The following is a 24,060-nucleotide window of genomic DNA, read 5'->3' on the forward strand; positions in this document are numbered from 1 at the left end:
TGTTATGTGCTCCTTCCCTCCAACTAGCCTGCAGATCACCCTTGGACAAGGTGTAGCACCTGCTTAGCAATCCCCTACCACCCCCGATCAAGGTCACATGAAGCCATGGGATCAGGTGGTGGAAGGTCATATGAGGAGCTGGTGCATATTGCAACTCCTGGTTATGCGACCTCTGACGCCAGGGTGACAATCTCTGAAGAGTGTAATGGCTGGAGTCACCCACCTTGAAAAGACACTGCCCAGAAGTCAATGGCAAACCACTTCTGCAGAAAATTTTGCCAAGAACAATCATGGTCAAGGAAAGACCATGATCACCCACATCATCTGGCATGATACATAACGAACAAATGATAAAGCAAATAGCTACTCCAGCCATTTCCCTAAATGTGCATTACTTCACAGTTAGAGAAAACCCATGGAGACAAACAAGGTGAAACCAACAAAATGGCTAGTTTATACTTTATTTCTATTACACATTGTATTATTTACAAGCATCATTGAACTAATAGGAAGAAACCATTTCCTTAAAATCCCAAGACTGAAAAATCCACATTCATCCCTTGCTGAATTCTAGCTCAAACTTTCTGTATTCTGAAATCAAGTTTTCTATTCTCAGTCCAATCCCCACTCCCAAATACTAGTTGATCACTGACAGACCAGTGTTACTCCAAAAATGTTTTATATTACATCCAACCCTGCATTTCAACTGACTTCATACAGTGAAAACACCAAATCGGCCACATACACAATAATTACCCAACATCTCAATTGTATTTAAGGGGCTTCCACAATACATTTGGGTAGGACATTGAATTGAAGTTCAAGATATTGCATGAGTTACATAAGAAATATCATGGGAGGCCTTGCAATTGTAAGTTGGAAATGTCCATAATACAACAGGCCGTTTAGCATTTCTCCATGTCGGTCTTGAAGGAAGGCCTTATCAAAGAACTGAGAGCAAGGGCTGAGATACCTGGGACCAGGCCAGCCGCCACCTTCAACATCTGAAGAAGCCTTTTGGCTATCACTGCTCTTCTTTCTGTGGACTGATAAAAATAAATGTCACTCAGACCCAAGTGGCATAAAGAAATATAAAATTATAAATTCCACAACTGTAAAACAGATTCTAGTGCTTCTCATGTATCACATGGCTGGTGTATTTGTTTGGCCCCAGTTCATGACATTTAACCCTTTTACCTTAGCTTCATCTCATCACATCATCTGCAAAGATTGCTACTCATTTTCATTTCATTTTAATTATCATCTGATAAAACAGTGATCTGTTCCAAAGATGAAAGTGGCAAACTCAGGTTGGAGTTCAATTTGTTTAAAATTCCAAGTTCCTGCTAATCCCATCACCACCACCCTGGTGTAGGAAGGCAGCTCAACACAACCCTTGTTTTCCCTTTAATTCACATCTTTGCTCCTCCAAGAGGACCACAACCTTGTCATAAAGTTTGGAGGCTGGAACCCTTCTATAACCTAGAGAGCTATGTTGGCTGGAGTCAGGGCCTTCTGCTTTGGCTCTTGGTAGGGTCACCTATGCCAAACAGGTCAAAGGGTAGAGGACAGACTAACAGCATTCCACCAGTCCTCCAGGTTCAGGGGGTTCAGCTCAGGACTAACAACCATGACTAGTCAAAAAAACTGTTATCGGAAATAGCAATGAAGAATCCTTCCACATCTGTGACGATGGTATGGACAGAGATGGAAGACATTCATTGCTGCCTTAAATGATAGCGGCGTAACAGGTAGTTGTTCAGCAGCTGAAAAAACCTTCAGTATTGAAATAAGACAATTAAAATATTCAGGTTTTGACAAAAAAGCCGGGTCTTAACATGAGAAAGTAAATACAACTTATTGGACCTTACAAACTTTTTCATTACTGGATGCAGACTTAAATTTCAGCTGTTAATTCCTGATACCTTTCAAGCGTAACTTTACATTGCATTAACGTCAACATTAGAACATCCTTTTATAATTATTCCCTTTCCAATTAAAATTTGAGAACAAAACTTCTGGAATCTCAGATAACAGTTATTCCAGGGAGTTTTTTTATGCAGCTTTGTTCTCTTCTGGAGGTTACCTCTGCAGAACTGATGGCTGAGGCTCTCCCTGAAGAACCATGCAATAAACCAGCTTGCCAGGACAGAGATGCACGTCCGTCCCACCAGAGATGGCAAAACATTTTGGGAAAGAGCTCGGTTTGCCATTGATCAAAATGAATACTCTCATTTTTCTCATGCCTCATTTTTCTCACACAGGCAGCAACTCAGAGGCACAATTTCTCTGCAGCTGTCAACACCCCCTCCACCCCACGAAATTTTCCTTTCCCATCTAAAACTGAACACTACACTTCCATACAGACCTCCCAACTAGAGCCATCAGACCCATTGAATGGATAAAAATCAAATAAAATAGATGATTCTCCCAAAGGAGAAATCATACCATGCATATAACATCTTACCATGAGTCACCGTCATTATTCATACCTCAAGTTCAACAGGTATCAGGGGGCTCAAGTAGGAATCTGCCAGTTGCTTCAGTGTATACATGTCCACTGACTGGTGTTTAACAGATTTGTCTAAAACAAACAGAAAAATGTCTGAATTGCAAGCCAATGAATATTTGCCCTTATCGATTTAGAGATTTAACTTGTGATAGACTGTGGAGCTCCCAACACAACCTTACAGATGCCATAATTCTACTTCAATACAACATAGAACACTACAGCCCAAGAACAGGCACTTCAGCCCACAATGTTGTGTCAAACCAATTAAATTAGTAATCAAATGGCCCACTAATCCCTTCTACCAACACAGTCCATATTCTTCAATTTCCCTCACATTTATGCACCTATCCAAATGTCTCTTAAAAGTCCCTAATATATCTGCCTCTACCACCAGTGCAGGCAGCGCTTTCCAGACACCCACCTCTCTGCATAAAAAAAAATCTTCTCCCTCACATCTCCTTTAATTACCCCTATCACCTTAGATGTGTGCCCTCTAGTTTACACAATTCAACCCTGGGGAAAAGATAGCGTCTACTCTATCTAAGCCTCTCAAAATCTTATAAACTATCAGATTTCCCCTCAACATCTGCCCTCTAGAATAAACAATCAAGTTTGTCCAACCTCTTGTTATAATACATGCCTAAATAATACATAATTATTATAATACATTCTAAAGCAGGTAGCATCCTGGTAAACCTCCTCTACACCCTCTCCAAAGCCTCAACACCTTTCTATTAATGGGGCAATCAGAATTGTATGCAACACTCCAAATATGACATAACAAGAGTGTTATAAAGCTGCAACATAATTTCCTGACTTTTGAACTCAATGCCTCAACTAACAAAGGCAAGCATGCCTTGTTAATCACCCATCAACCTGGTAGCCCCTTTCAAGGAGCAATGAACTTGGACCCCAACCTCACTGCTCATCAACACTGTTAAGGGTCTTTCCCTTAACTTTGCACTGTCTCTTTATATTTGACCTACCAAGGTGCAACACTTCAGATATGGTCAGATTAAACTCCATCTGCCATCTTTCCACCCATATCTGCAACTGATCTACATCTCACTGTATTCTTTGCCAGTCTTCTACACTATCCACAACACCCGTATCATTAGCATACTTACGAAGCCACCTATCTACATTTTCATCCAGGTCTTTTCTAGACATTGCAGCAGCAGATGTCCCAGTACAGATTCCTGTGGAACACCATTAATCACAGACCTCTACCTAGAATAACTCCCTTCAACCACCACCCCCAACTTCTATGGGCAGGCCAGCTCTGAATCCAATTAGCCAGTTCATCATGGATCCCATACATCCTCATCTTCCAGATGAGCCTCCCATGAGGGACCTTGTCAAATGCTTTACTAAAATCTAAGCAGACAATATCCACAGCTCCACCTTCATCAATCACCTTGTCAAAAAACTCAATCATGTTAGTGACTTGCTCTGTACAAAGCCATGCTGGCTCTGCCTAATTAGGCCCTGATTTTTCAAATGGATAAATCCTATCCCTAGCAATTCTCTCCAGTAGCTTCCCTACCACTGACGTGAGACATATTGGTCTGTAGTTTCAGAATTATCCCTGGTTCCCTTCTTGAATTATGGAATAACATTAGCAACTCGCCAGTCCGCTAGGACCTCGCCTGTGGCCTGAGAGGACATGATATTAGTCAAGGTCCAGCAATCTCATCTCTTGCCTCTCTCAATAACCTGGGAGATATCCCATCAGACCCTGGGAACTTGAGTTCTAAGAGACACAACACAATCTCCTACACAATACATACTTCTCCTTTTTCTTCTTGACTAAATTCATCACCTCTCTCAACATCCAATGTTCTCTAACTTTGTCATCCTTTAAAACTTAAAGGAGTTGTAGTCACTGTTACCTAACTGTACACACACTGAAAGGTCGGTCACCTGACCAGGCTCATTACCCAACACCAGGTTCAATACAGCCCCTCCTCTCGTTGGACTCTCTATATATATTGATTTAAGAAACCCTCCTGGATACACCTAACAAATTCTGCCCATGCAAAGCTCTTGCACTAAGGTCCCTGCTTATATTAGGGAAGTTGAAGTCCCCATGACAACACTATTGTTTTTACACCTTTCCTTAATCTACCTGCATATCTGTTCCTCAATGCCCCAGTGGCTATTGGGGTGGAGTCTGTAATATAATCTCAGAGATTACACCCTTCCTATTTTTGAGTTTTACCTACAGACTCAGTGGACTAGCCTTTCATTCTGTCCTGAGTGACAGCTTTACTGTCTCTGATTAACACCCCCCACCCCCGCCTTTTAGCTCCATATTTTTTTTTAAACTTGGTAACTCTGGGACATTAAGGATCCATTCATGTCCCTCTTTCAAAACCAAGTCTCTGTAATGGTCACAACATAGAGAATGGATCACTACATGGAATTAAGCTTATCGCCTTCCCCATAATACTTCTAGTACTAAAATACATACACTTCAAAATATTGCTGCTTATCTATTTCCACTCCACTCTGTAGAATCTGTCCTTCAGCATGGCGCTTCATCACTCCGTGCTTTCATTCATTTTCTCACTAAGCTTGACTAATCTAAACTTGATTTTAAGCCACTGATGGATTTCAAGATTAGATTTCAATTGATTACATTCTCAACTGAACTGCAACTGAGAAAACAGCACTATCCAAGGTTGAAAGGAAATTGAGAAAGCAAGAGTCAAAAAAGTCCCTGTGGGCTGATTATGTAAAATCTGACTTGAGGGATGCAAGGGAAAAGGACAAGTGAGAAGTAGCACATTTTAAAAGAGGTTCAAAAGAATTAGCTGAACTTACCCCCAACTGCCAGAAAGCAAACTTTTCCAAGAAAGAAGTTCACATCAACATAAGCCAATGATGACTTCACAGTTTCTACACTGAAATTAAAAACAAAGCTTAATATAATTCTTTACAGTGTACTCTTTACAGGTGCAGAACGACATCAAGATTCCACTCCCCAACCCCAATGTTGATTTATTCTCCTTTTTAATCGCAAAGGCCAGAAATGACCAACAGTTGTTTGATGTGGCAAGTCCCCATGACAACACTAACACTTTGGCCAAATACTTAATTCAAATATTTGTACAGATCTGCTGCCCTATTGTTGGCAATTGCACTGTGGGAATCACAAATGAAAATTTGCTCTTGCTCTCAACTTGCATAATCCAGTAGGGTAAAACCCAGTGTAATGCCTTGGTTAAGACTTTTACTGTGAATGCTGTAGGGCATTTCATTTAATAGCTTTCTGTAGAATCAGTGTGTTCTGCTGCTAGTGTTTGGGTTTCAGGTAAAGATAAGGGGCTGTAATATACAATTTAGGAATGTTGAGTCAAAATGGTGGATTTGGGTGAAGGTTCTAGAGCGGGGGTCGGCAACCCGCGGCTCCGGAGCCACATGTGGCTCTTTTACGTCTGTGCTGCGTCTCCCTGTTGCTTTGGGAAATAATTGGTTGTGGCGACCCTTTTCCTGGCACATCCGAACCGACTCACAATTAGATAGCCTACGGGGGTTTGCGAGCACAGAGCTTTGGAGCCTCTGCGCCATGGGGGGCAGGTTGAGGGAGGCTTAAAAGTGAGGCTGAAGATTTTGAATAAAGTTTTTTCCTTCGACTGCAGTTACCGACTCCGTGTCGTAATTTTAGCGCTGCGTGTAGCACACCGCTACATGGTCAGTATTTAATTAAAATGTATTTTATGTTAGTTTGTTAGTTTTTGAAATGTAAATCTAAATTTGAAGATTATGGTGATCTTGTACAATCTAAATAAGACGTTGTGGCGACCCATTTCCTGACACATCCAAACCGGCTCACAATTAGCCAGCGTTCAGGCTAAGGGAGATAGCCTACGGGGGGTTTGTGAGTACGTGTCTTTTGCAGCATCCGCGCCCATGGGGGGCGGGTTGAGGGAGGCTTAAAAGCAAGGCTGTTTAGTTCGAATAAAGCTATCTTTGACTGCAGTTTACTGACTGCGTGTAGCAACCGCTACAACGTGTTTTTATCGCTGGCTGTCCAGAGGGGAGGTGCTGAAACGCTTTGTCGCGTGTCTGGAAGAAGTGAAAACTTTCCTGGGCAGCAAAGGGCTCACCTTTCCTGAGCTGGAACAGCCAGAGTGGCTGGAAAAGCTACACTTCATGGTAGACATGACAGCGCACCTGAACACGCTGAACACAGCTCTTCAGGGGAAAGGACGTACAGCCCTGCACATGTTGGAGGATGTTTTGGCATTCGAGCGCAAGTTGACGTTGCTTGCCAGAGATTTACAGAAAGGCACATTGTCTCACTTCCCCAATTTGAGAGAGTTCAAACAAGGTCACGACATGATAAATTCGGAGTATTTACATTCTGCAATCATCGCAATGCAAACATCGTTTGGGAAACGCTTCTCTGAGTTCAGAGAGGAAAAAAACACATTATCCTTCCCGGTCACTCCCCTAAGCATCGATCCATCCCTACTGAATACGACTGCATTGTCAGGTGTGAGTCAACCTGAACAAGTATGATAAATATTTTAATTGCCTATTTTTTGTATATTCATATGTTTTCATTGTTCAGTGAAATAGTCCTTTTATTTTTCAGTTTTGCTGCTGGCGGCAAATTTAAGTTTGGCGTTTTTCATAAATACAAGAAGGACTCAAATAGACGTTGAGTATTTTACTTAAAAGTAACCTTCAACCCAACGTCTTTTTTTCGGAGTTCAAAATGTTTTTGTTGCATGCAGAAATGTAATTTCGTTTTCTCTGCAGGAGTTCATCAATTTCATAAATGCAACACATTATAGTTTGTTTATACATAGCATAAAGGCAAAACAAAACGTTGTATGCAGTGTTATTTCATTTTAAATGTCAAACAGGTTTTGCGGCTCCCAGTGTTTTCTTTTCTGTGGGAAACAGGTCCAAGTGGCTCTTTCAGTGGTAAAGGTTGCTGACCCCTGTTCTAGAGAAAGCTGGGCAGAGAGGGTTTTGTGATAGACACTGGTAGGGGTTGTGGTCTTTTAGTGGGAGATGGAGAGAAAAGAAGATCGGGAGAGACGGCTGTAGGATTTGATTCAACTGGAATGCGGATTCGATGGAGTCTAAGATGGGAGGTTCTACCAGTGATTGGTGCTGAGGAGTCAGCGCCATAAGGAACACATCCAGATTTTGGAAGATATGAGCTCAAACCTTACGCACATTTAGACACAATTATAATGGGACCTTTTTCTTTTTCTTCTTTTAATAACTGTTTGATTAAGGTGACACAAGTAAATACACCTTCTTTATAACTGTATGTCAATTACGATCTGTTATTTCTTACCAACAGATAATTGTACGTGGACAGTATTTACACAGTATTCGCTCAGGTTGGAGTTCGGGTGGTCAAAACTTTCCAACGTTCCAGCTTGATGGGACCCAAGTTATACCAACCCTAGACATACAGAGTTTGAGAAAGGTAGTTTTCTCACTGCTGAGTCTAGTAGCTGTTAGCAGAGTGGCTGATAAGCCAAGTTTCTATAGAAGCCCAGTAAAGGAGGGTGGAAGGAGGGGCAAGCGGGTTTAATTGTGTGGGCTTGTCTGGGATTGATTCACTGAGTATTGTGTAATTGCAGTAAGAATTGATTAAATGGCCTGTGTTTAAACTAGTGTCGGGGAAAGTGATTAAGGTACTTGATCATGGACGCTGCTGGGATTAAGCTTTGTTGTGATTCAAAGTGATTGCCCACAACTAATGCTTGTGTTCTGAGCAGGGCGGATATCCACAGCCCAGATGAATTGCTGATTTAAGTTCAGTTCTTTTCTTTCTAAATCTTTTTATTAATATTAGTAATATGGACAGAATACAAATGATATATTGATAAAGAAATTACCAACATACACATTCCATTACATATGAAAACAAAAACATACATAATAGTTACAATATAAATGAGTTTACCAAGACATAAGCCATAAGGTATATGTATGGACATAGTAAATCTAAATATTTCATAATGTATAATATAAAGAAAACAGAAAAAAGAAAGAAAAAAAACAAAAAAAAAATTATATAATGCAGAACTAGCTAATCTAATCTAATAACTATAACTAATAAGTAATATAAAAGAAAAAAGAAACAAAAAAAAGAGAAGGAAAAAAAAAGCGGGCTGTTTATAATATCTCACAAAAATAAGTATTCATCAATGCCGTCACTTCCGGTCCTCTCAAAATACATAAGCTAAAAGCTGGGAAATCAAATGAACTTGGCACAGGGTCATATTACATCATATGAAAATGTTGAATAAATGGTCTCCATAACTTTTCAAATTTAATAGAAGTCTCAAAAGTACCACTTCTAATTTTTTCTAAATTTAAACATAACATAGTTTGAGAGAACCAATTAAATACAGTGGGAGGATCAATTTCTTTCCAATTCAACAATATAGATCTTCTAGCCATCAGAGTTAGAAATGCAATCATTCGACGGGCTGAAGAAGATAAATGCAGTGAGTCTAACATTGGTAAACCAAAAATTGCAGTAATAGGATGAGGTTGTAAATCGATATTCAAAACCGCAGAAATAATACCAAAAATATCTTTCCAATATTTCTCCAAAAATGAACACGACCAAAACATATGAGTTAAAGACGCAATTTCAGAATGACATCTATCACAAATAGGACTTATATGAGAGTAAAAATGAGCTAATTTATCCTTGGACATATGGGCCCTATGTACGACCTTAAATTGTATTAGTGAATGTTTGGCACATAACGATGATGTATTAACTAATTGAAGAATTCTATCCCAATTCTCACTAGAAATACTAAAACTAAGCTCTCTTTCCCAATCCTGTTTAGTCTTATAAAGAGGCTCTGAACGTATCTTCATAATTATATTATAAAGTTTTATATTATAAAGTCTTTCTAAATTGCCGAAACGAATTGACAACCCGATAGTTAAACATACATTGCGTATCTGGTTTCAATTTCGGAGATTTTTTGGGTTGACTCAATTCGTTTTAAATAGTCCTATTGTATCTAATTGTTTTTTTCACCCTTCCATTATAGATCAAGCTTATTCGGCTTGGAAAACTAAGGGATTACTAAGATTTTCTGATTTATTTTTAGATAATTGTTTCATGTCTTTTGAGCAATTATCCAACAAATTTAACTTGCCGAGATTTCATTTTTTTAGATATTTACAGATTAGACATTTTTTAAGTTCTGTACTCTCTACGTTTCCAAATTTTGTGCCTTCAGATACTTTGGAGAGTTTATTTGAATTAGACCCTTTTCAAAAAGGGCTTATTTTAAGTTCAGTTCTGGTACTAGGGAAAGTTACACTCATCGAACAGCAGTTTGACCAAAATGACAGGCAAAGATGTCTTTTTAGTTCAGACTAGCAGTGACGTGACTGGAGTGCTGCTGCCTGGTACGACTGGGCACCTGCAGAGTCGGGGCCATGAGCCATCTATACTTGGGGGGGGGGGGCGGGGGGAAGAGATTGTATCTGAGGGTGACGAATTAGAAGCCAACTTTCTTATAGCTCAGGGCAAAGACAAGTTGCTATAGTTTCTGCAAAGTGAGGGGAAGGAGGTGTCTGATGTGGAAGGTCTACTAGGTCCCTCAGCAAGTGCTGAAAAGTCCGAGTTGGTTTCGGCAATTACCACTGGCGGAGTCAGAATTACTGTGGGCTGAGAATGTTCTTGGGAGTGAAGCCCACCCCCAGGGGGGAGGAGGAATATGAGACTTGGGCAGAGCAGACATCTCAGTTACTGGATGGGTGGCAGTGCTCAGATAATATGAAAAGACAGCAACTGGTAGAGAGTCTAAAAAGTCCAGCTGCTGAGGGGAGCTCCTCAAAAGGGAACCCATTTGCCACGCCTGCAAGCTATATCCAAGTGTTCTTTAGTATTTGACACATTTGTCATTGATGCCACTTAGTGCCCTAGAGATTTGGGGACTCAGTACCGATGATTTTGCATATGATAGTTACCCTTCTTTGAAGCTGGAGTTTTCAGAAGTAGGTGCTGGAGTAGCTGAGGGCCTTGATACATTAGTGAAAAGGGTAAAGCTTCCATTATTGTGGGAACAAATATTTTCCTTTTGAGAAGGCTTGTGGGAACCAGCAACGAGAGAAATGGAGAGAATTTCTTGAAAACCAAGTGCTCAGGAGGAGTTTTTGAGAAGGTACGTTCCTCCAAGTTTTGACTAGGTGCAAGATGATGAGCACAAACAAGGAAATGTCTTGTACAAGGAAATGCCCAAACCCATGGTGTTACATCTTGGGGAAGTAGCTAGAGTGACAGGAGACCCCAAATTCCCTAGACTGCTTGATGCCGAGGCCCTCCTGGTGGATGCTCTGGAGGATCACAAAGAAGAGTCACGCTTACCTGCTGGAATGCTGGTGACGCCTGAACTTCAGAAAATGTCAGTTGTACATGCAAACAGAATGATAGTGATTGTCAGGAACACCGCGGTGAGAGAGGTCACCATCAGACGCGGGATGCCAATGGCACATCTTTTCCAATGAACATAATCTCTAGTTTTCAGGTGAGAAAACCAGGAGAGAGAATCTCCTGGACTGAGGAAGGTAACAGCAAAGTTGTTCAACCTTGGTGACTCCCTGGTACCTGAGAGATGGAAAAGGAGACTGATGAAAAAGATGTTAAAAGTTCGAAGATGTCTTTTTCTACTGATGAATGATGTGGTTTGCTCCAAGAATACCCCTTTCAGAGAACAGTCTCAACAGTTAGCTCCTGTGGGGGTGCAAGATGATCAGCAGCATCTGCTGAAACTGAAGGGAAGTGGAATTATCACCAAGTCAAGGAGTCCCTGTGCACAGTGGTGAGGAAGAAGAATGGGAAGGTATGAATGTATATTGACTATCGAACACTGAACTGACTATAGTCCCTGACCAATATACCATTCCACAGATCGCAGGTGCACTGGCATGCCTGAGTGGAGCAAAATGGTTCAGTGTGCTGGACCTAAGGAGTGGGTAATATCAGATACCCATGAGTGAAGTTGACAAGGAGAAGAAGGCACTCATGTCCAGTTGGATTCTTTCAGTTTGAAAGAATGCTCCAATGTGTCATGGAGAAGAATGTTGGGGAGATTAACTTGCTTGAGGTACTGGTGTACTTGGATGATCTCATAGTGTTTGAAGAGCATGAGACAAAGTTACTGAAGGCGCTAGATCGCCTGAGATCTGAAAGGTTAAAATTGTCACTGGACAAGTGCCAGTTCTGTAAGACATCAGTCAACTATGTCTGGTGCATTGTCTCACAGGATGGAGTACCTACAAATCTGTCCAAAATAAAGGCAATGAGCACATGGCCAAGGTCCAAGAAAGTGAGTGCTCTACACTCCTTCCTTGGATTCTGTGGGTACTACAGGAGATTCGTGAAGAACTACTCCATAGTAAGCCACCCTTTGAATCAGCTTCTGGATGGGTACCCTCTCTTGGGGAAGAAAGGGAGGAGAAAGAAAGGACAAGGCAACATTTATTCTAGCCTTTCCGAGAAAGATGGGATGCAAGATGTGAAGAGGCCTTCCTCCTACTGAGTAAAGCACCTGTATTGGAATTTGCAAGCCCCCAGTTGCTGTATGTCCTGCACACCAACACCAGTTGTGAAGGGGGGGTGTTCTATATCAGGACCTGCTGCTTTCATCAGCCAGAGTCTGTCACCCTCCAAACGAAACAATCCTGTGCACAAATTGCAGTTCCTGGCATTGAAATGGGCTGTGATGGATAAGTGAATACCTATTTGGTACTAAGTTCAAGGTGAGGACTGACAACCATCTACTGACTTATATCTTGACCTCAGTGAAGTTGGATGCCACAGGTCAACGATGGTTAGCAGCGTTGCCAGGTCATGAGTTCAGCTTGAAATATAGATCGAGGAGCTGGAACACTGATATAGATGCATTGTCCCAATGTTCACATGAGGTGCTGGAAATGGGCAGAGAGTGGGAGAGTGCTCCTGACTCTGGTGTTAAGGGAATGTGCCAGTTATCCGCCACAGGGAAACCAGCGGCAAGGCTGTGGCAGGATAGAGCTGAGGATCATTTGGGAGCTTCAGGTTGGGTTATTCCACAAGGTTATTGCAACTTGAGCACTCTGAACACAAGGCAGTTCCCTGCCTTGAGTCCTGCAGAATTGATGACCACCCAGCAAGACACTCCTGCATAGGTGCCATTTGGGCATCTGTTGCTGAAGGGGATATAGCCCAAGTTGAAAAGACAAAACATCCTACCCTACTGATGAGGGAATGGAGAAAACTGGAGCTGAGGAACCAGGGTCACATCTCCTCCAGGCAGGCCTTGGTATTCCCAGTTGGTTTTGCCTGAGAATCATTGAGAATTGTGCTGATGTCACTTCATGATGATTCAGGTCATTTGGGGTTTGACAAGACCAGTGGATTGGTCCAAGATCGGTTCTCTTAGCCCTGAATGAAGCCTGAGGTTTCAAAGTACAGTAAGTCGTGCATTCAAGGTATTCGGAGGAAGATACAGGGGTTGCTCCGTTATCCAATTTACAGAGTGGGGCATCACTTGATTTAGTGTGTATGGACTTCCTCTCCATAGAGCCTGATACCCGCAACACGGCAAATGTCTTGGTCATTACTGATCACTATATCAGATATCCTCAAGCCTTCCCCACAAAGGATCAGAGGGCATCCAGAGCCACCAAAGTATTACGGGGAAGTATTTTGTTCATTATGGCCTCCCAAGACAGATCCACTGATCAGGGAAGCGATTTTCAGAGTAGGCTCATACACGTTACTGAGTAAGTTGAGAAGTTGTGGACCACACCCTATTATTCTCAGGGTGATCCCCAGCCTGAAAGGCTCCATCAGATAATGCTAGACAGACTTGGACCTTTGGATATCAGCAAAGAGAGCAAGTGAGTCAGCATTTTGGGCATTTGGTCCACTGCTACAGCTACAGAATGAAGCTACTGGACATTTGCCATACTGCTTGATGTTCAGGCATGAAGCGAGATTGCCAGTAGATCTCTGTTTTGGGACTGGTGGTGAAAACTTGCTACAGAAGACTTATCTTAAGTATGTGTCTGACATGAGGAAAGAACTGCAAATGCTTATGCGTTGGCTGCGGTCTCTGCTAACAAGCAAAATCAAGGAAACAAAAGGAGGTTCTCTCAACTGATGCTTGGTAACAGAGTTTTAATAAGGAACTTGGGGCTACCAGGGAAGCGCAAGTTGGCTGACCTCTGGATGTCTACATCTTATGTAGTAGAGAGTCAGATACCGAATGTGCTAGGTTTCAAAGTGAAGCCAGAGGATGGGAATGGTCCCGTCAGAATTCTCCACCGGAATCACCTTTTACCTCTACAGCAGGAGATATGTGTTGACCCAGAGCCTAATATGGACCCTATACCTAGCAGGAAAACTCTGCACAGGAGGGGAAAAGACGATAAGTGGAAAGACCCAAAAAGGACCTACCTACTGCAAGCTGTGTTGCTTCTGAGGAAATGGGTGTGTGGTATACATTACCCCTAGATTCTCTCAACTGATGCCTGGTGACAGAGTTTTAATAAGGAACTTGGGGCTACCAGGGAAGCACAAGTTAGCTGACCACAGAATGTCTGTGGCTTATATAGTGGAGAGCTAGATACTGAACGTGCAAATTCCCCAAGCGTCAATAGAGATTCTTGAATCTCTCCCCACTGACTTCGAGAAAGTGCGGGGGGGGGGGGGGACGACGACGACTAGTAGTATACAGGCAGACACAATGCTAGACAGATTAGGGAAGCTGGACACCAATGCAATTGGGGATGAAGCTGAGCTCAGTCAGGTGCCAGGGGATCTGAGCTGTCAAAAGGACAAATAATGGACAGGGGAGGCATCCCCAAGCAGACAAGAAAGGTCCCAAGGAATAATGGAGGCTACATTAATGGAGGGTTTTGTGACGGACACTGGTGAGAGATGGATAAAGAAGATCAGGAGAGATAACCATAAGTTTTGATTCAACTGGAGTGCGGATTTGATGGAGTCCAAGATGGGAAGTTCTACTGGTGATCAGTGCTGAGGAGTCGGTGCCCTGAGTAAGGGACTTATACAGATTTTGGAAGATATAAGTTCAAACTATGTGGAGCAATCTATGTTCCAAGCCTACACCGGTATCTGTCCTCCTCTTTTCTTGCGTTATATTGACGACTGCATCGGCACTGCTTCCTGCACGCATGCTGAGCTCGTCGACTTCACTAACTTCGCCTCCAACTTTCAACCCGCCCTCAAATTCATTGGTCTATTTCCGACACCTCCCTCCCCTTTCTAGATCTTTCTGTTTCTATCTCTGGAGACAGCCTATCCACTGATGTCTACTACAAACCTACTAACTCCCACAGCTACCTAGAGTATTCCTCCTCTCACCCTGTCTCCTGCAAAAATGCTATCCCTTTCTCTCAATTCCTCCGCCGCATCTGCTCTCAGGATGAGGCCTTTCATTCTAGGACAAAGGAGATGTCTTCCTTTTTTAAAGAAAGGGGCTTCCCTTTGTCCACTGTCAACTCTGCCCTCCATCGCGTCTCCCGTATTTCATGCACCTCTGCCCTCACCCCACCCCCCCCCCCCCCACCAGCCCACCAGGGATAGAATCCCCCTGGTCCTCACTTATCACCCTACCAGCCTACAGATCCAACGTATTATCCTCCGTAACTTCCGCCACCTCCTACGTGATCCCACCACCAGCCACATCTTCCCCTCCCCCCACTCTCGGCTTTCCGCAGGGATCGCTCCCTACGCGACTCCCTTGTCCATTCATCCCCCCATCCCTCCCCACCGACCTCCCTCCGGGCACTCATCCCTGCAAACAGAAGAAGTGCTACACCTGCCCCCACACTTCTTCCCTCACCACCATCCCAGGCCCCAGACAGTCCTTTCAGGTGAGGCACCACTTCACCTGTGAGTCAGCTGGAGTGATATACTGTATCCGGTGCTCCCGATGTGGCCATTTATACATTGGGGAGACCCGCCGCAGACTGGGAGACCATTTCACCGAACACCGGCGCTGAGTCCTCCAGCAGTGGCGGGATCTCCCTGTGGTCACACACTTCAATTCCACAGACCACTCCCACTCCGACATGTCTGTCCATGGCCTCCTCGACCGTCAAGATGAGGCCACATGCAGGTCGATGGAGCAATACCTTATCTCCCACCTAGGTAGTCTCCTACCTGCCGGCATGAACATCCAACTCACAGACCTCGGTTGATACCCCTGCCCCCCCTTACCCCCATCCCTATCTATAATTTTAGTCTGGTTCTCTTTCTCTTTTTTCCCTCCTCACTACAATCTTCCCCCCCCCCCCCCGCCATACCTTTCTTTCTCTTTTATTTCACATAATTCTCCACCCCCCAGCCCATTTCCCTCCAGCCTATCACTTCCCAGCTCTCTACTTTATCCCTCCCCCCACTTCTTATCCCCCCTCGACCATCCCACGTTACTTCACTCCTGATGAAGGGTTTCAGCCCGAAACGTCGTCACTACCTCCTCCCATAGATGCTGTCTGCCCTGCTGAGTTCTGCCAGCATTTTGTGTTTTTATTTATTTCCAGCATCTGCAGATTCACTCGTGTGGACTCTTTCAACAGTTCAGTGTAATGGGCCCGATTATCCTGAAGCAGAGGTATCATACCACATTCACCACCTTATTGATGCAATGTGTTTCATTGTATCTGCCTTGGCTCAATGATAGAACTGGTGTGGTAAATCAAAAGGGCAGGGAATCAAGGTCTCAAAGCAAGAGTATGTAATTTAAACTGACAGCAGTGAACTATGAGGATATAAATACACAGCACTAATTAGACACAAGCAGTACTCTCCTGGCTGACATTCACCGCCAACTAGTTATTTAGCTCAATATTACCTGTGCTGGGAAAATTGACAACAAAAAACAGTTCAAAAGCATTTAATTGAACAAATAGCATTTTGGACTAAGGCCATGAAATTTGTTCTAAAATACAAACTTGATTTTTATATTAAAAGTAACAGTCTGAGATTAGAATGTTACTTAGAAGCTAGGAGTAAAGCTAAAATAATGTTCAAATAGTAAAGGAAATGAAAATAAGAATAAATAAACAATAAAAATAACAATTCAGTGGGGAGGTTTATTCTGACAATGTGTAGTTAAATCAACACGAAGGCATCACAGCTTTGTATAGCGGCTGCTTTGCCCATGACCACAAGAAATGATAGAGTTGGAAGCAGCCCAGTCGATCAAGCAAGCCAGCCTCTCCTCCACTGGTTTCCCCTCACACTTTCCATTACCTTGGGGAAAGAAAAAGATCAAGGCCCTCATACTGAGTTTGTCCCTCTCCTCCCACTGGGCAGAAGATTCTAACCCTTGAGAGGACGTACCACAAAACTCAAGGTCAGCTTCTACACTGCTATCAGGCACTTGAGCAGATCTCTCAAATGCTAAAAGATGAACTCTTGATCTCCAAAACTACCACATTGTGGCCCTGGTCCTTTATTTACCTACCTACGCTTTACTTTCTCTGTAACTAACATTACATTCTGCTTTTCCTTTTCACTACCACGATGTATGGAATAACCTGGCTGGCTGGTACACAAAAGACAACAATAAAAAGAATAAACCAATATGTTATGAATTCAGTATGCTATATCTTTTTCCAACAAAAAGGTTGCAGAAACATTTCAAGATAATCCAAGTTAAAGCATAAATTGAAGAAACCCTAGCTCCCACTTCCTCTGTTAGTAACATAATTGATGTAAACTGTGCTTGACCGATGTCTATTGAGTTAGATTAGGAGGGTTGGATCCCTCTTCAGCTCACAAGTGTTTGATTAAAAATGGTGGTACTGTCGAGGAGTAACAGTTTAAGATGCAGTAACTGCAGATACTAGAATCTGGAACAGAAAACAAGATGCTAGAAGAACGCTGAGTCAGGCAGCATCTCTGCGGGGAAATGGACAGTCACTGTTCCGGGTCAGGAGCCTTCATCTGGACTGAACAAGTATAGGAGAAATGGTCTGTTTAAAGAGGTGAGCGGGCAAGGAGAAGCAAGAGGTGGCAAGTGATAGACAAGTCAGGAAAGGAGGACTGAGTCACTGAATCATGCTCTCTAGGAACTGTACCCCCATCAGATGTACAGTACATAAGTGGATCATAGATGTTCTGGTTTCAAGAATCATTCCAACTCACCTATGCTGACTGCGCATATCCATTAGGAATACAATGAGGTCTATCCGAGGTCGAGTGTGTTCATTTTCCACTGGCAATGGCAGACGTTTTGCTAGATGGCTAAAATAAAAGTAATATTTTAAGTTCTCTAATGAAACTGTAGGCATGGGTTAGATAATATTCTCAATGAAAAGAACCATGAATACTGAATTACTGAAGGAAAATCTACAGTTATTGTTAATTCTTAGTTGTAAGCACCAACTGACTAGTACAGGAAATATACTGTACTTCCTGTACATCCACCTGGGCTAAACACTACACCGAGGAAGAGATGAAAGCTTTTTGCAATTATCTGATATTTAATTAATCAGTTATACTCCTAGCACAGGGGTCACCAACCTTTTTTGCACCGCGGACCAGTTTAATATTGACACTATTCTTGCGGACTGGCCAGCGGGGTGGGGGGGGGGTGTGGGTGTTAATCACAACCAGAATATAGGTGATAAGTCAACTATAAGTCACTTATAAATGGCTAATACACTCAATTTCATTTCTAAAAGGGTTTATCTAATGAATTTAATATTAAACACACAGTGCATATTTTCCTCGCATGAACATAGTGATAATTATAACTCACTTATAAGTCAATAGCATCATCACATTTTAAGTAACATTTGGATATTAAACACACAGCACATATTTTCCTCGTATGAACATATAAAATCATTGCAACACACCAGTGAGAGGACAAGGTAAGGGCCTGAGGTCCCCGTACCGGGGCCGCGGCGGTCACAATCCAGAGAGAGTGACCGACCAAGCGTGGAGTGCGACAGGGCGTGTGCCCACACCCCACCCCCCGTAGGTAGGTAGGATCTATCGGCCGACAAAAGTTTGGCTCGAGGGATGACTTTCAGTAGATCGCAGCGAGGTAGCTGCTCTGCTACTTATGAAACCCTGAGCCCAGATTAGGTTGTCTGCGAATACTTTAGCACCGAGTTCCCCACGAACATTCGGTGTGTTAAACAGATTTAGAGGCAGCTCCCATGCTCCAGGCCAGTAGCATTGGCACCTCTCGCCGGCTGCAAGGCGGCCGGTTGCCTGACTCCAACCAGCGATCCCTGGCACTAAAGTATCTCTGTGTTTAGGTGACTGATGACCTCACGTGGGTAATGACCACGTATGCGTAATGACCTCGCCTGCGTTCAAGTTCAACAGTGGGCATGACAGGGAATGAGGAAAGGTGCAGCTGACTCACATCGTTTCATATTGACAAATCATATCGTTCCCTCGCGTCCCAGTAGCACATACTTTGCAGTCCGGTACCGGTCCGCGGCCCGCTGGTTGGGGACCACTGTCCTAGCATCTCAACATCAAAATGAGAAAATATCACACAGAAAGCTGCCCTCATGTTTTGAAAAGTGATGACAAAAGGCTGATTAAAAGCCACAGTAATGAAGAACTAGGACACCTGTTCCTCCAGTCTGACCCATATTCAGTATTATGAGTGATCAACATCTAACTTCATATAATGTCTGGCTATATAATGACACCTTGCTGAGCTCCCAGCATGCAGTGAAAGAGGCATTATGTCTACGCACATACACTTTACTGACAGCAATGTTGATCTGGAACTGGATATAAACCCATCCTTACTGCAGCTGGCTGGGAAAATGGTGCAAATTCATAAATTGCCTGCAACTGCTGTTGAAGGTTAGTGCGGCCACTGATAAGCAGTTTGGCCACTAGGTGAAGTGGAAGTGACGGCTGCATCCTCGTTAGCAGCATTCACCAGGGTGTCGACATACCATCTGGGATTGTTTATTAGCAAGATGTTATACTAAACAACAAAGCATAACAAAGCTAACTGGTCCTTCAAGTCTACCTTGCCATTCAATATGGCCATGGCTGATTTCCCCAGGCCTCAGCTCCTCCCCACAGCCCTCAATTTCCCAATTTTTAATGTTTTATGTGTTCTTGTGGAAGCCAGATCATTGGGGGTACTTAACAACACTCCAGGGTAAAGAATTCTAGAGTCACAATCTTCTGAGAAAAGAATTTATGTGCTCAAGTTTTAAATGAATCCAATTTAATCTTGTAATGATGCTTCAGTGCAAGATTTTCCATTAGTGTAAATATTTTGACACCCAGCCATGAGATGCCACTAAATAAAATATCCCTGATCTTTCTAAACACTAAAGATTATATAGGAGGTCTATTTAACTGCTTATGATAGAATAACCTTCTCAGCACAGGAATTTAAGTAAAACTGCTAGACAAACTCGACAGGGTGAGCAACATCTGAGGAAACACTCGAGTTCCTCAGCTTATTTCTCACTACAAATTTGAGCATCTGCAGTCTCTTGTGCCTCTGTCCTAGGAAGTAACCTGTTTAAGAATTCCTCCAATGTCAATATATCCTTACTTAAAAAAGGGAACCAAAACTTTACTGCACATTATAGTCCAGGTATGGTTCCAATAACACCTATTTCTAAATCTAATGTTCTTGCAATAAAGGTCAATGTGCCACTTGTAGTACTTTCCCAACTTATGCACAAACACACCCAGCTCCCTCCGTACTTCACTTTTCTGAATGTCTCAATTTAGATGACAAGCTGCTTTTAGATTGCTCTCACCAAAATACATGAACCACTGGCATACGTCGTGTTGTCTTGCCAAAGCAGTACATTGCAATATATAATTTTAAAAATTATAAATTAAAACAAGTATGTATTAAAAGATTAAATTACAGAGGGGAAGAAGCTATTTCTGAAACATTGACAGTATGCCTTCAGGCTCCTGTACCTCCTCGTTGATGGTACCAATGAGAAGAGGGCATGTGATGGGTGATGGGGATCCTTAATGATGAATGCCACCTTTTTGAGTATCCTGGATGCTGGGGAGGCTCGTGCCCACGATGGAGCTGGCACAGTTTATAACTTTCTGCAGCTTTTTCTGATCCTGTACAATAGAACCTCCCCACCCCATACCAGAAAATGATGCAACCAGTTAGAATGTTCTCCATGGTACATCTGTAGAAATTTGCGAGTGTCTTTGGTGACATATCAATTCTCCTAAAACTCCTAATGAAATACAGTCACTGTCATGCCTTCTTTGTAATTGCATCAATATGTTGGGCCCTGGGTAGACCCTCAGAGACACTGACACCTAGGAACTTGAAACTGTTCACCCTTTCCACTTCTGATCCCTTGATGAGGATTGGTGTGTGTTCCCTGGACTTCCCCATCCTGAAGTTCACAATAAATTCTATGGTATTACTGATGTTGAATGCAAGGTTGTTGCTGGGACATCACTTAACCAGCTGATCTATCACATGCCTGTATGCCTCTGTCACCATCTGAAATTCTGTTAACAATAGCTGTGTTATTGGCAAATTTATAGATAGCGTTTAAGCTGTGCTGACCTACCCAGCTGTAAGTGTAGAGAGAGTAGAGCAGCGGGCTAAGCAAACATCCTTGAGATGTGCCAGTGAGAATCCACAGACTGTGGTCTGCCAATGAGGAAGGCAAGGATCAAGTTGCAGAGGGAGGCACAGAGGCCCAGGTTTTGTAGCTTGTTGATTAGAACTATGCGTAAAATTGTGCTCGCACTTCCCCCCACGTTAAACTTCACTTGCCAAGGTTTTGCCCATTCACAAACTATCCATATCCAGTTGATTATAGACTCCAGCATTCCTCCAATGGATATGAACCTAATAGGCCAATGGTTGCCCATTTTTGGTCTTCTTTGCTTACGCAATAATGAAGTCAAATCAACTTTTATTGTCATTTCAACCATAACTGCTGGTACAGTGCATAGTAAAAATGAGAACGTTTTTCAGGACCATGGTGTTACATGACACAGTACAAAAAACTAGACTGAACTACGTAATAAAAAAAGACAACACAGAGAAAGCTACACTAGACTACAGACCTACCCAGGACTGCATAAAGTGCACAAAACAGTGCAGGCAGTACAATAAATAATAAACAGCACAGTAGGGCAAGGTGTCAGTCCAGGCTTCGGATATTGAGGAGACTGATAGCTTGGGGGAAGAAACTGTTACATAGTCTGGTCGTGAGAGCCCGAATGCTTCGGAGCCTTTTCCCAGACGGCAGGAGGGAGAAGAGATTGTATAAGGGGTGCATGGGGTCCTTCATAATGCTGTTTCCTTTGTGGATGCAGCGTGTAGTGTAAATGTCTGTGATGGCAGGAAGAGAGACCCCATTCATCTTCTCAACTGACCTCACTATCCGCTGCAGGGTCTTGCGATCCAAGGTGGTGCAATTTCTGAACCAGGCAGTGATGCAGCTGCTCAGGATACTCTCAATACAACCCCTGTAGAATGTGATGAGGATGGGGGGCTGGGAGATGGACTTTCCTCAGCCTTCGCAGAAAGTAGAGATGCTGTTGGGCTTTCTTTGCTATGGAGCTGGTGTTGAGGGACCAGGTGAGATTCTCCGTCAGGTGAACACCAAGAAATTTGGTGCTCTTTACGATCTCTACCGAGGAGCCGTTGATATTCAGTGGGGAGTGGTTACTCCGTGCCCTACTGAAGTCAACAACCATCTCTTTTGTTTTGTTCACATTAAGAGACAGGTTGTTGGCTCTGCACCAGCCGCTGCACCTCTTCTCTGTAAGCTGACTCGTCGTTCTTGCTGATGAGACCCACCACGGTCGTCTGGAAGAGTCCCAGTCTGCAGGTATCTTCCCAGAACTTGGCATATTTTGTAAAACCTCATCCAATAGCTTCAGTATCTCTGCAGCCATTTCCTTTAAAACAGTCAGATGCAGACCCTGGGGACAAGGTGACTTGTCTACCTTGAGTCCAATTACCTTATCTATTGTTATCCCTCATGGCAATAGCTGCTACAAGTTCTTCTACTGTGATTGAAATCAGCTCAGCAGAAACTTTTGGGATGTCTGCAGTGTCCTCTATCATGATGACTGAGACAGAGTATTGATTTACCCTATCGCCATTTCTTGTTATTAATTCTCTGTAAAAGATAACTAAATTAGGCAAATTCCCTGGGCATAGCTACAATTAAATCACATGTGACTGCTAATCTAAGTAAACCAAAGAGAACAGAAGTATATTGCCAAGCTCCACCCTGGACTGACTCACAACATGACCATGAATATACATCAGGGACAGCAATGGTAGGTGGCAGTTAATCCTGATGAGTGCAAGGTGATGCATTTAGCTAGGACAGGGGTCAGCAACCTTTACCACTGAAAGAGCCACTTGGACCCGTTTCCCACAGAAAAGAAAACACTGGGAGCCGCAAAACCCGTTTGACATTTAAAATGAAATAACACTGCATACAACGTTTTGTTTTGCCTTTATGCTATGTATAAACAAACTATAATGTGTTGCATTTATGAAATTGATGAACTCCTGCAGAGAAAACAAAATTACATTTCTGCATGCAACAAAAACATTTTGACCTCCGAAAAAACGACGTTGGGTTGAAGGTTACTTTTAAGTAAAATACTCAACGTCTATTTGAGTCCTTCTTGTATTTATGAAAAACGCCAAACTTAAATTTGCCGCCAGCAGCAAACCAAAAATAACGTCAGCCAGCTGTCAACCTGAAAAATAAAAGGACTATTTCACTGAACAATGAAAACATATGAATATACGTAAAATAATAGGCAATTAAAATATTTATCATCCTTGTTCAGGTTGACTCACACCTGACAATGCAGTCGTATTCAGTAGGGATGGATCGATGCTTAGGGGAGTGACCAGGAAGGATAATGTGTTTTTTTTCCTCTCTGAACTCACAGAAGCGTTTCCCAAACGATGTTTGCATTGCGATGATTGCAGAATGTAAATACTCCGAATTTATCATGTCGTGACCTTTTTTGAACTCTCTCAAATTGGGGAAGTGAGACAATGTGCCTTTCTGTAAATCTCTGGCAATCAACGTCAACTTGCGCTCGAATGCCAAAACATCCTCCAACATGTGCAGGGCTGTACGTCCTTACCCCGTTGAAGAGCTGTGTTCAGCGTGTTCAGGTGCGCTGTTATGTCTACCATGAAGTGTAGCTTTTCCAGCCACTCTGGCTGTTCCAGCTCAGGAAAGGTGAGCCCTTTGCTGCCCAGGAAAGTTTTCACTTCTTCCAGACACGCGACAAAGCGTTTCAGCACCTCCCCTCTGGACAGCCAGCGATAAAAACACGTTGTAGCGGTGTGCTACACGCAGTCAGTAAACTGCAGTCAAAGATAGCTTTATTCGAACTAAACAGCCTTGCTTTTAAGCCTCCCTCAACCCGCCCCCCATGGGCGCGGATGCTGCAAAAGACACGTACTCACAAACCCCCGTAGGCTATCTCCCTTAGCCTGAACGCTGGCTAATTGTGAGCCGGTTCGGATGTGTCAGGAAATGGGTCGCCACAA

At 43.0% G+C, this 24,060-nt stretch overlaps 1 protein-coding gene across 1 annotated transcript in view; it reads right to left on the reverse strand.

The window, feature by feature from the left end:
• Window positions 1–447: 447 nt before the first annotated feature.
• Window positions 448–24,060, reverse strand: part of pane1 (proliferation associated nuclear element) — a 42,851-nt gene continuing 19,238 nt past the window's right edge. The window contains exons 3-6 of the mRNA XM_059953225.1: window positions 17,682–17,780; window positions 5,339–5,418; window positions 2,493–2,584; window positions 448–1,046 (exon numbers count right to left, since the gene is read on the reverse strand). Of these exons, the coding sequence (XP_059809208.1) occupies window positions 906–1,046; window positions 2,493–2,584; window positions 5,339–5,418; window positions 17,682–17,780 (412 nt within the window). The 3' untranslated portion in view covers window positions 448–905. The remainder of the gene's footprint in view (window positions 1,047–2,492; window positions 2,585–5,338; window positions 5,419–17,681; window positions 17,781–24,060) is intronic.

This window comes from Hypanus sabinus, chromosome 29, assembly GCF_030144855.1.
Source record: "Hypanus sabinus isolate sHypSab1 chromosome 29, sHypSab1.hap1, whole genome shotgun sequence".
NCBI classification, from domain to species: Eukaryota; Metazoa; Chordata; class Chondrichthyes; order Myliobatiformes; family Dasyatidae; genus Hypanus; species Hypanus sabinus.